General features: G+C 43.1%; 1 protein-coding gene across 3 annotated transcripts in view; it reads right to left on the reverse strand.

The window, feature by feature from the left end:
* The window catches only part of LOC308280488 (dedicator of cytokinesis protein 9-like), a gene marked incomplete at its 5' end in the record, with an annotated part of 186,717 nt that overhangs the window by 120,911 nt on the left and 52,539 nt on the right, over window positions 1-13,267 (reverse strand). For all 3 annotated transcript variants that reach the window (XM_080720770.1, XM_080720769.1, XM_080720771.1), the window contains one exon: window positions 1,030-1,119. In XM_080720770.1, coding sequence (XP_080576896.1) covers window positions 1,030-1,119 — 90 coding nt within the window. The remainder of the gene's footprint in view (window positions 1-1,029; window positions 1,120-13,267) is intronic.

Below are 13,267 nucleotides of genomic sequence, written 5' to 3' on the forward strand. Positions count from 1 at the left end.
CATTCAAGAGAATTGCCTTGTCCAAACTCTCCTGAACTTGAATGCAGCGTCTTATGTTGAAGGAATTGCCCTCGCTGTGTAGAAATCCATGCTGTACACCACATCTCCAGTATGGCCTTTTTTATGCTTAGTTTAGTGTGCTATCAAGTACCGGAAATAGCCGACCTCCAAGAGCTTGGACGTCTGCTATTTTCACCAAAAGGCCCCTTTAGAGATGTCAGCCCCTGCCTCTCTAACATTCTCTGCACGTCCCTGATCTCCTCACATGAGGAACCATGGATATTGTGGCATTTGTATGTACTGTATTCTATTTAGTTACGGTAACAGTTAATGGTAGAGTCGGTAGTACAAAATAAACAAATAAGAGAGGTTATGAGACTTTGGCCAAGATAGACGATCGAGGCCAGGGACATGCTGGGCCTGTGATTCAGCCCGGGAAAAAGAGTTGGAGAGGCTCTCATTGCGTGCTATAGCGAGAGAGATCTCTCTATAGCGCTGCTGCTGCTACTCAAAGATTTGTGACAAAGTGACAAGCCAGTGGGCCAATTACATGAGTTATATTTCGTCGTTGTCGGGTGGAAACCTTGAATGTCCAAAACCGTTTGTTTTGTATTTATCATTTTAAAAATGATTTAAACTAGTGAAAACAGCCGATCTACAAGCACACAACGCCTCGCACTGCGAGGCGTTGTGTGCTTGTAGATCTGCTGTTTTCACTACTTTTGTGCAACGGTCTTGTATGATGAAGCAGGGCTTTGCTTTGCGAAAAAATGTATTCATTTGAAACTTGGAGATACGAGGTTTATGCTCGACAGTGGCGATTTACTTTGTTGGCCGCCGAGCCAACAAAGTAAAACAGTACAGTAAACAATGGAACGAAGGCCAACATTCTATTTAAACTTTTTCCCAATGGCCGGCCTGGACAGGCCGTTCGGGAGTTGTCCCGCTTTTCCCAATGGCCAGCACGTCCCTGTTACAGATAGACGATCGAGGCGGCTTCATGCTCATGCTCTTTTAGTTATACGGTACCTCTTGGACAAACAGACACTGTGCCTCCTTCTCGGCAGTCTCTGGCACGGTGGAGAACAGAGTCCGGCCCTGGCGCCGTAGGGTTGAGATCTGTGGATAGACAGAAAGCAGGCATGAAAAACAGGCCCGATGTAGCAGCTCCAGGGGCGTCACAAGGGGGGGAGGAGTGGGACTGAGTTACTGGGGCCCAAGGTGGAAGGGCCTTAATTATTTTATACTTTAGCTATTGAAAAATAGCAGATGTACAAGCTCACAGCGCGGCACCGAGTGCCGCGCTGCGAGCTCGTAGATCTGCTATTTTTTAAAAGTCATGAAAATGTGCGCAAATCTTTGAATATATGTATTTTTTTAAGCGAACGTTTGTAACTCAAAATTTTCTTCTGGGGGGTCCCTGGAACAAAATATTTTGAGATGGGGGTCCGTGGCCGAATACATATCATTTTGGGGGTCCTTGACATGAAAAAGTTTGAGCACCACTGACATAGAAACATATGGTTTTTTTTTTTACTTCAAAGACTACACAAATGTTCACGATTTTTAAAAAATAGCAGATATACAAGCTCGCAGCGCGGCACTCGGTGCCGCGCTGTGAGCTTGTATATCTGCTATTTTTCAATAGTTAGAGCACAAAATAACGCAGTGAATCCTTGTACCCAGGGCCCAGAATTTGGTGCGACACCCCTGGGCAGCTCACTGTGACAGATCCACACCTACTGGTGTTTGGAAACAACTGTGGAATTTACTCACATATGTGAGGCCCACTCCCCGTTTTTGGACCGACCCTCGAGTGAAGTGTTTTGTTCCGAAATGAAATACTACTGCTTAATATGAAACACAACAACACTACAGTAATACAATAAAGCCCCTATCAAAGTAGGCACCGCGGTGATAAGCTATCCACCGCGGTGTAGTCTTTTCAAGTCATAAAAATACAACATTGCGTCATTACTCGCGGTGAAGAGCTATCCACCGCGAACCCCGACACACCTCTCTGTTTTTACTTTCAGACAGATCGACCCATCACCCCGTTCACTGATTGGTCGATCTAGACCAGTCAGTCACAGTGAGAGGACTTCACCGTGACTGACTATGATGGCCTCCACTTATTTTCTCACTTTAGGTGGATAGCTTTACACCTAAAATCTACGGTGAATAGCTCTTCACCCTGGACTCTGATAGAGGCTTAATAAGTCCATCTTGAAGGATAGTTTCTATTCTAACTGATGATCTTGGCTGACCAAATATAAACAAGTTCGCATTGTGGACGCTGTTTGCTGGATGCTATCGAAGGTCATGATTTTGGTTCAGCATGGATACACATTCAGATTGTTTGGAAATATTCTGTTATCATAATACAGTATTGTTAATGCTCGCATCTAGGCAGTGGAATGATATTTTGAGGTAAACGAAGGAAATCAGAGGAACTTTACCCATTTTTCTCCACACTTTAGTAGTTATGCTAAATGTCAAGCCCATCTGTATTGGGGTAAAATATAAGGACACAATAATGAGACAGAGACAACAACAAAGATCTTAACCTATTCAGAACGGGTACACATTATTGTGTATCATTATTTTAAGCTTCAACCATTGAAAAATAGCAGATATACAAGCTCACAGCGCGGCACCGAGTGCCGCGCTGCGAGCTTGTAGATCTGCTATTTTTGAAAAATCGTGAAAATTAGAATTCTGACCCGATTCTATAAGTGTCTTTTGAATCCTTCTAAGGTTTTTTTTGAAAAACCCTATGTTTCTATGTCAGCAACCTGGCAAGCTATCATCAAAGAAAAGGTCCTTTTCCCCAAAATGATATTTATTTGGCCACGGACCCCCATCTCAAAATATTTAGTTCCAAGCAAAATTTGAGTTACAAACGTTCGCTCTGAAAAATACATATATTCAAAGATTTGCACACATTTTCACGACTTTTTCAAAAATAGCAGATCTACAAGCTCGCAGCGCGGCACCGAGAGCTTGTATATCTGCTATTTTTCACTGGTTAAAGCATTCAGGCCTAAAGTATGACAGATTTAAAAGTATTTGAATACTGGAGCCAAACGTGCATGTCGCAATGGGACACTCTGTCTGACTCCCTTATATACCCCAAAATACAGTGCATGCATCCCAGAATGAGACAGACAAGAAACAACAAGGAGAGTTAAGTCTAAAGGCTAACGTGAGGCTAAAGGAGAGTTACCAATCACTCCCTTTGACCTAAAGTATCATCTATAATGATGGGGTTTGAGAGAAGAGGTCAAGGGCAGGTCAGATCTTAACTCTACAGATGTTCCACAGCTGTAGAGAACAAGCAGTAAATATCTGCCCTTAATAACCCTCTAAGGCCCACTGTTGTAATATTACAACGTTTGTATTTTATCCAAAAAAAGGTTTAAATAATTTTATTTTAGCTCCCCCTACCACCTAAACATCACCATTGGATTCTATTGTTTAGTATTACAATGCCATTGGCCACAATATTTGCATATAAATACCCCCCACAGGGGCTGACATTCACACCCGCCACACCCGCTGACATTCCAGAGTTTTGACAAACAACATCTCACTTTTTCATGGAAGCTATTCCTCACAAAAACATAAGTAAAATGCCTGTACTATTTTTTTGGGTGATCATTAGAATGTCTAGAACATGTACATATGTTATTATTGTGAAGAATATCCCCCATATGTAAATTAGAGCATGATTTATGATTTATGGCTATAAAACCTTACAAAAACATTTTTTTGAAAAAAACATTACATTTTCCTCTTATTAGGACTCCTACAACACCATCTGATTTTTTTCAATTTTTTATTTCAAGTATTTCTATATTTGGGCCTTAGAGGGTAAGAGACAATGCAGCCATCTCGATCATGCACAGAGGGGCACGAGGATGAGGGGGCAGAGGAGAACTCTGCCCCCCAGAGCATTTTCTGTCCCTCGCTATTTCAACAGATCCGAGACAAAAACAACGACTAAAGTATAATTCTAACACGTTCCTTTCAACAACAAAGAGAAGAAAAATGTGTGAATAGTAAAAATAGTAAAAAGATTCACTGAAACTGGGGGCAGAAATTCTCCTCTGCCTACAAAATGATGTCATACTTAACAGCCCCATGGAGAGAGAATTATGTTTGTATATTGTGTCAATTTAAATTTCCATATCTCGGAATTCCCATATGCTGCTTAGTTCTAATCTTAGATGCCTCATTAGCTGGGCTTGAGCCAATGAGTTAAAGGTGACGATTAGTACTAGTAGTTGCAGCGTCTCTGAGTCCGATCAGCTCTCCAAGCTGATAATAACCAGTAAGACTCCCTAATCGGGAGATAAGCTTCGTTGACTTTAGGAAATCTGAAGTCAATCACAGTCCCGTAACCATAAATGGTTCACCTGTAGACATAGTGGACAGTTTCAAATTCCTGGGTGTTCACATAACAAACTCACTCACATGGTCTCAAAACAGCGAAGGTATCCTTAAGAAAGCGCAGCAGCGATTGTACTTTCTGCGGCGCCTCAGGAGATTTGGCCTAAGCACCAAGGCTCTTGTTAATTTCTATCGCTGTACCATAGAAAGTGTATTGACAGGATGCATAACAGTGTGGTTTGGTAACGTGACTGCTCAAGACAGTAAACAGTTACAGAGAATTGTGAAGAGAGCTGCCAAAATCATTGGCACAGAATTACCACAGCTACACACAATCTATAACACACGCTGTAAGAAAAAGACAGAGAACATCTTAAAGGACAGCTGTCATCCCGCCCATTCCCTGTTCTATCTCCTCCCATCAAAAAAACGTTACCAGAGCATCAAATCTCACACCACCCGTTTCAGTAATAGTTTTTATGCTCAAGCAATCAGGTTGCTTAACGAAGAGATGGAAGCGAGACGTAGGTAGTCATGTGCAATATACGCAGTTTTTAAACTGTACACTGTCACACTGTATGGTTGTTTTGTTGTTTTTTGGGTTGTCCTGGGTGACCTGTTGTTGTCGTATTGTTTTGTGTGCAATAAGGCTGAGAGTGCTCTTGGCACAAGCATTTCATTGTTTGTCTGTACTTGTATGGATACGCATTTGACTAATAAACCGAACCTGAACCTGAACCTGAAGCTACCGTCAAGTCGCATACACAAACTTTAGAAGGCAATCGTAGCCAATCAGAAGGGAATGTGGGAAATAGGACAGATCTATGTTGATGACATGACTTTAGAGATACTGTGATGCTAGGGCAAAATCTGTAGGAGCAGTGTCCAAAAATGTGGTTTGCAAAAATCGGCCTCATGGTGGCGCTAGAAGAGGGCCATGTGAGAAATCAGGGCTGGAGGTTGTGGTTTGCCATCCAAGGAGTGTGTGTGCAAAGTTTGGCATGGATAGGGGGAACGGTGGCGGAGATATGAGTAGGGGCAAAAGTGTGACGTGACGTGACAGACAGACAGACTGACAGACAGCCGGTGGAGTTTTGATAGTAACTGCGACCTGACGGTCGCGATAACAAAAAATCCTCTTTGACTAGATCTCATTTTATACCAAGTCGGAGACTCAGGTCTTATTTGATGGTTATAGACATGCTGACAGATAAGGCAGTCGACACAGAGGGGTTTTATTAGATGTAATGTATAGAGATGGACAGATCCACAGTGAGAAGAGAGACTCTACCCAAAGGAGCACAGAGGAGCCTCAGGGCATCAAGAGCCGTGTTCAGTGTCTTGCTGCCTTCCACAGAGACTCCAACCAGTCAGTGTCCCAGTTACTGCACTGGGTTTCCAGTCACTCCACAAAGACGAGCGGGAGGGACTCACTGTCAAATTGACCCAGTCTTGTCATGGATTTCCTATATTCAAGGCCTTTCCATTTGTCTTCCCGTTCGTAATGCCTTTGAAAGAGGGTTTTAGAAACTTGAACCACGCTTCACTGGCTCTCAAAGTCCATATGATCCAAATAGCATTAGCAGTGTATCAGGGCACAAGGGAGGGAGGCCAGAGGACATCACTTACAAAGAGAACCTCAACCACACGAGAACTCTAGCGTCCTTATTCTGGGCATGCCATCAGGGACGTGCTGGGCCCCTGATTCAGCCCGGGAAAAAGAGTTGTAGAGGCCCTCATTGCGCACTATAGAGAGAGATCTCTCTCTATAGCGCTGCTGCTACTCAAAGATTTGCCATTTTCAGATCATGACAAGTGACGAGCCAGTGGGCCAATTACATGAGTTACATTTTGTCGTTGTCGGGTGGAAACCTTGTACGTCCAAAACCGTTTGTTTTGTATTTATCATTTAAGAAATGATTTAAACTAGTGAAAACAGCCGATCTACAAGCACACAACGCCTCGCGGGTGCGAGGCGTTGTGTACTTGTAGATCGGCTGTTTTCACTACTTTTATGCGACGGCCTTGTATGATGAAGCAGGGCTTTGCTTTGCGAAAAAATTTACACATTTGAAACTTGGAGATACAAGTTTTCTGCCCGACAGTGACGATTTACTTTGTTGGCCGCCCAGCCCCCAAAATGGAACGAAGGCCGACATTTTATTTTAATTTTTTTCCTAATGGACCGGCCGTTCGGGAGTTGTCCCGCTTTTCCCAATGGCCAGCACGTCCCTGCATGCCATAATTCTGCACAAATAAGCGAACATTAGACGGAAATATCCGATCCGCAAGCTCACAAAGCGTCACGTTGCAACGTGTTGTGAGATTCGGTGTTGAGTGGAAAACGGAGGGGACCCTAAACTGAAGTATAAAGGTTTTATTTTTTGAGGGGGGCTTTTTTTTAGGACAGTAGACTGACAGGTAATGGGGGGAGAGATGGGGAGTGACATGCGGCAAAGGTCGTCTGGATCGGGAATCGAACCGGCGACGCCGCCAGGCATCCATGCCTATGTGGCAATTGCTAAGTGGTATGCGCCTGGACCAGTAGGCCAGCGGGCACCCCAAAGTATACAGGGTTTAAGTGGTTAAGTGGAGGGATATTGTATTATTTCATATACTGGAAGGATAAACAACAAATATGGGAACCCAGTCAGAGAAACATTCAAACAGAAATTTCCCTTCATAGCAGCGCTGTGCTTCCGTGTCAAACACAGTAGAGGCAGTAATCAATCCATTGGGCCTCCATGACACTCAAGTATCTCAAGTGTGAAAAGGTTCAAAGACATCCGAAAAATGATCAGCAAGGTCACACATAATGTACGTGTCAGGACCATCACCTCCATGTGTGGTGGTGTGTAGAGCGGGGGTCTTCAACAGGGGGTCCGGGACCCCTAGGGGTTCCTCAGAGTTACTACAGGGGTGCCGCCAAATCATTGTGTGATAGGATCATGTTTTTTACATTAACCACTTGAACCCTCGCATCCCTATTCTGAGTGGAACATTAGGCAAAAATAGCCGATCTACAAGCTTACAACGCCTCACGCTAGATCGGCTATTTTTGGCAAAGAGGTTTGTATATGGAAAAGAAGGGCAGACTAAAGTATTTGACGGTTCAAGTGGTTAAATGTATGAAAATACACATTACTCCAACATGATGATGACAGTGCTGTCAAACATGTCTAAGCTGTCTATGAACATAATCAGCAACACAATTTTATACAATATGTAGTGGGGGGTCCCTATGTAGTGTTTGGCGCTTCCAGAATGTGTGGGCTACTCCCCTTTCAGTGGCCATGCAATTGTTGCCATCTCAGATGAGATACTACCCAGGTTAGCCAGTGGATCTACACCACATAATAAATAAGTCCACCTTTGCTATTGCAATTTCATCAGCTTGAAATATCTATCTGCTGACTCATTTAAAAGAAAGTACCCGCACAGAAAATGTGTCGGATTGATGTAGTGATGCCTCGAGTGAGGCAGCTCTGCTAGTCAATCAGTTAACAAAATGCATAAATAAATTACCTGGAATGTATAATGCAAGATAATAAAGTCTATAAAAAGTGCTATCGTTTTGTCAAATAAACACAAGACGTTTCCTTTAACCACATTAATTGGGATGCCAGTTAATATGTTTTTTTTTTTAAGTTTTAACATGTAGTACCAAAAATTGCTGATCTACAAGCTCACAAAGTTACGTGTTGTGAGCTTGTAGATCGTTATTTGCTATTTGTTGTGCGACAAAGTACTGTATGTAGGGCGGCTTACAGTAACCCCTACAAAGGCAGAGTGCAGTAACTACGTACAAGAATTTCACCAAAAAATGGGTTTAAACGTGTTACAGCTGATCAGCCAAAAGAGATAAAGGCTTATAAGTGAACTGATTGTATCTGTTCTTGAGCTAATTGTTCATCCCCCAATATCATGGAGGCTAATTTAGCCTTTGGGCGACACAAATAAGTTGGTGTGTCCGAAAACGTAGTTGCTGCACTCTGCCTTTGTAGGGTAGAGTGGCTAACAACAAGCGCATGATGTTTGTGTGTTGTCAATTCTAACTGGAGAAGTGGGTTTAACTTTTTCCTTTTATGAAACAATAGAATGTCTCATTTTTAGGCAGCCAAGCTCTCTGGGCTGCAGGCAAGCCGGTGGCTGGCCTTGAAGTGCATTCCTGCTATCGGGCAGCGGTTCAGCAGGCCCCGCTGGGGCCCAGGGAGCATAGTGTACTGTCAGTCCAAAGTGCTGCAGGGCACAGAGAGAGCGGAATGATGCCAGGCACTAAATCCTCGTTGTCGGGTGGAAACCTTGTATGTCCAAAACATTCCCTTGCGGCCGAGGTCGCGCCAATCCTTGGCCACCTGGCCAGTGATGTATATCGGACCAGTTACCCATATATGGAGATCCATGTACTGTATATGGCAGTGGTTTTCAACCTGTGGGTCGGGACCCCCAGGGGGGTCCCCAAATTATTTTGGGGGGTCCCCAGATGATTAACTTAATGTGCAACATTGTTTTCTCTCTCCACAGTAAATAAGCCAACATAAAGTTTAAGTGTATAGAGGGTATTTGCACATTTCTAAATTGTTTAATGACTTTTTAATACCTCTAAAATGACAATTAAACATTGGCCAAATTGTCAAATATTAGAGGCAGAAATTGTGAAAATAGCAGATCTACATTTGTGAGCATGTAGATCGGGTATTTTCACAATAGAACCGTGTTATACAAAATGTAATGCCTCAACTCTTAGTGCTCGTCAGGGTGGGTGGTCCCCAGTTAAAATATGATTATGTTGGGGTCACGGCCTGAAAAGGTTGAGAACCACTGGTATATAGTACATCCCTTTTATGGAGATCCCTGTCTGAACCAGCCTCAAAGATATGGGCTGTCTTCCTCCATATATGGGCATTCCCATATGAAGTCTTATTAGATATGGGCATAAAAGGGATTCTGTTAGAGTGGTTCCCATGACATCACAACATACAATATCTTTTATGCCCATACATGGACATCCCTATCTGAACCAGCCACACAGATATGGGCCATGTCTTGGCCATCTGGCTGGTGATATAAATCGATGACATCAAGGATCTTCATATATGGGCATAAAAGGGATTCTGGGGAATACCCATATATGAACTTTTACATAGGTCACAGTGATGTGTCAAAGGAAACCAACCCATAGACGGTATAAATGTGTACACACACAGCTTCACGGCTTCACGTCTCTACACACAGAATAGCTGTGACATTTCTCATGGTAAATCTTCGGTCGCAATTATTTGAAAAACGATTTCAAATAGTGAAAATAGCCGATCTACAAGCACACAACGCCTCGCATCGCGAGGCGTTGTGTGCTTGTAGATCGGCTATTTTCACTACCTGTGTGACTCTTTTGTATGATGAAGTAGGGCTTTAATTTACCAAAAAAAAATAAACATTTGAAACTTGGAGATACGAGGTTTTCTGCCTGACGGTGTCGAAATGAAGCCTCCACACCGCAGATGAGAGGGCATGATGGACCGAGAGAGAGGATAGGAGGAAAGGAGAGAAGAGAGGCGTAAAGGATTTGCGGTCCTTTTGCTCTTCTCCGGTGTTTTCTCTGTCACGAGCCAAGGACTGCAGCGTGACCGTTATTTTCTGTGTCACGGTGTGTCGGTGTGTATTGGTGTGTCCCAAGTGGGTCGGTGTGTGTTATTTGTGTGTTGGACTGGTGTGGGTCGGTGTGTGTTATTTGTGTGTTGGACTGGTGTGTGTCGGTGTGTGCCATGTGTGTGTGTGTGTGTGTGTGTGTGTGTGTGTGTGTGTGTGTGTGTGTGTGTGTGTGTGCGTGTGTGTGTGTGTGTGTGTGTGTGTGTGTGTGTGTGTGTGCCCTTGAAAACCCTTGGTGTAGAGCATCCGGTCACGTTCAACATGGGTGAATTTTGACCACATGTCAACCAATCGGATAGAAGCACATGGTTGAGCGCTGGTTTCATTGTCTGCTAATTTTGGTACGGACCCTGCGCACGCATCTAGTTTTATCAGTGTAACGTGGACCAGAAACCCGTCTATATAAGCATTCTACTGTGAAGCCAAGCATGTTTAGCCTTTGTAATGAATATTCTGCGTTCTCTAACATTTCAGCTAACACCCCTGATGTCATTGTTGTTAATGAAACCCATAGGGAGGTGATTATTTTCGAGGTCGGCGTCGGCTGTACCTTTGATTACAGCTTAGAGGAAGCTTTCTTAACCAAGTGTTAAAATATCATGAGCTAGAGCAGACCATCGCACAGCTAGGCTACAGATGTAAACGTTTGGTTTTTATCTTTGGGAGCCTAGGGCACGTGCACAAGTTGGTTGTGAGGGGCCTTCAAATGGCCGACCTCTCCATTTGGAGGAGGCGTTGTTATCTTTACCCATGATTGTTGTCTGCTGTGCTTGACATGTACTGTATGCCAACAGTATTGTACTGGTATGTAACGATGTTCTGCCCTACATGCACTTTGTAACTGGCTGTTTTCCTAATTATCTGACTGCACTGATATTGTGTATGTCCTTTGTTCGAGGCATTCTTGTACTTCTGCTTATGTGTGTGTGTGTGTGTGTGTGTGTGTGTGTGTGTGTGTGTGTGTGTGTGTGTGTGTGTGTGTGTGTGCGTGCGTGCGTGCGTGCGTGCGTGCGTGTGCGTGCGTGTGTGTGCGTTGGCGTGTGCGAGGACTGAGGAGCAGGGCGGTGAATTTGAGACTACATCGTAATGTGGGGTGAATGATTATGGTTCATTAAAACCTAAATGGACAATAAAAAGGGTTAGAAAAAGTGTTTTGAACTAGCATAGATTAAGTGCTTTCATTCTTTGCTAATTGCTAATAGCGGACACTTATGAAAAGTACATTAATACTTGTCAGAATGTCGTCCAGCCATCGGTCCAGTGGAGCGTCCATCAACATTAAGAGCGTGTGAACCTACACTCCTGGAAGCTCACCAACTCCTCAACTGCTCCTACACAGAGGTCTGACTCCCTCCTGCCTTCCCTGTGTGTGCGTGCGTGCGTGTGTGTGTGTGTGTCAGTGTTGATTTCGTCGACTAAAACTATGACGAAAAATGTTTGTCGACTGCGTTTTTTTCCCTGACGAAGACTAAATAAAAACTAAATAAAAACTAAGCTGTGATGACTAAAACTAAGACTAAATATATTGACAATTTCGTCGACAAAATAAAAACTAGACTAAAACGTTAGGGAGGGACTAGTGGAGAAGAGTAATTTTATGTTTGTTTGCTCTCAGGTGTTGCCTGCTGAAAATAGCAGATCTACAAGCTCACAACGCATCGCAGCTGACTAAATAGTTGACTAAATCAACTATAGATTTAGTCGCCTAAAAGCGCATGATATTTAGTCGACTAAAATTAGACTAAAACTAAAACCTTTCAGGTGACTAAATTATGACTAAAACTAAAATACATTTTATTCAAGAGACTATGACTAAGACTAAATCAGAATGTGCGGTCAAAAACAACACTGCTGTGTGTGCGCGCACGCGGGTGCGCGAGTGAGTGAGTCACCAGAAAAAGAAAGGACAAGAGTTTTCATTGAATCTATCATGCTTAAATTGGAGTTTGAGGGCTGGGCCACAGGGTAGTGGTCCATGCACCTAGGCTGGTAATCCAGACTTGCAGCATCGCAGGTTCGAATCCCAATTCCAACGACCTTTGCTACGTGTCACCCCCACCATCTCTCTCCCCGTTTCCTGTCAGCCTACTATACATCTATCATTGAAGGCAGAAAAAGACCCCAAAAATTGTTTGAAGTTACAGTTAGGGCTGTCACGATTAGGACATTTTACATGACGAATAATTGTCACTCAAATAATTGCGATTAAAGATTTAATTGTGTTTTTGTCGTTGACAATTACATTTCTGTTTGCCTTTTAGGCTTTGAAGTTGCACATGCAATCATGACACATAACTTAAATATACAACGAAATTACTGACATATTTGACAATGTTATACTTAAAAAAGAACATTGATAGTGGAAATAGCCGATCTACAAGCTCACAACGTGTCGCGATGCAACGCGTTGTGAGCTTGTAGATCTGCTATTTCCACTACTTTTTTAAAGTGTTTGTAACTATATTAACATTTCTCAACATGGAAACGATTATGCAAAATAATTGCGATTACCTCAAATAATTGCGATTACCTCAAATAATTGCGATTAGACGATTATGTAATAATTGTGACAGCCCTAGTTACAGTGGGTAACAATTAGTCCAGGGGTCTTCAACAGGGGGTCCGGGACCCCTATGGGGGTCCTCAGAGTTACTACAGAGGGTCCTCCAAATCTTTGTGTGATAGAAACCTTTTTTCTCCTTTTTTATATTAACCACTTGAACCCTAGCATCCATATTCTGAGAACTTTAGCTAAAAAATAGCAGATCTACAAGCTCACAACGAAGAGCAGACCAAGTAGAGAGTGAAAGGTCAAGTTTATTAAGTATTGACGGTTCAAGTGGTTTAAATATCCGAAAACACGAATTGACATGAAACCAAAATACACTGATGATTGTGCTGTCAAACAATGAAACTATATGAAATCTATGAAAAGGTTGTGGGGGTCCCTGCTTCATCTCTCTCTCAACTAAGGGCTCCTTGGCCTGAAAACTTTGAAGACCCCTGAATTAGTCAGTTCTGCTTTAGGGTTGCTCAGCTGCAGTCATAGAACACCTTAAAAGTGACAATGTTGTGAGGCGTTTGAATCACATTCGCTACATCAGGCTGTGTTTGTCCTTGGACCGAGTCAAACTGTTGAAAGTTTGTTCATTCATACATGCTGGGGTGGGAGAGGTGTGTGTGTGTGTGTGTGTGTGTGGGGGGGGGGGGGGGGGGTTGTAGTGTA

This window comes from Nannobrachium achirus, assembly GCF_963921795.1.
Source record: "Nannobrachium achirus genome assembly, chromosome: 24".
Taxonomy (NCBI): Eukaryota; Metazoa; Chordata; class Actinopteri; order Myctophiformes; family Myctophidae; genus Nannobrachium; species Nannobrachium achirus.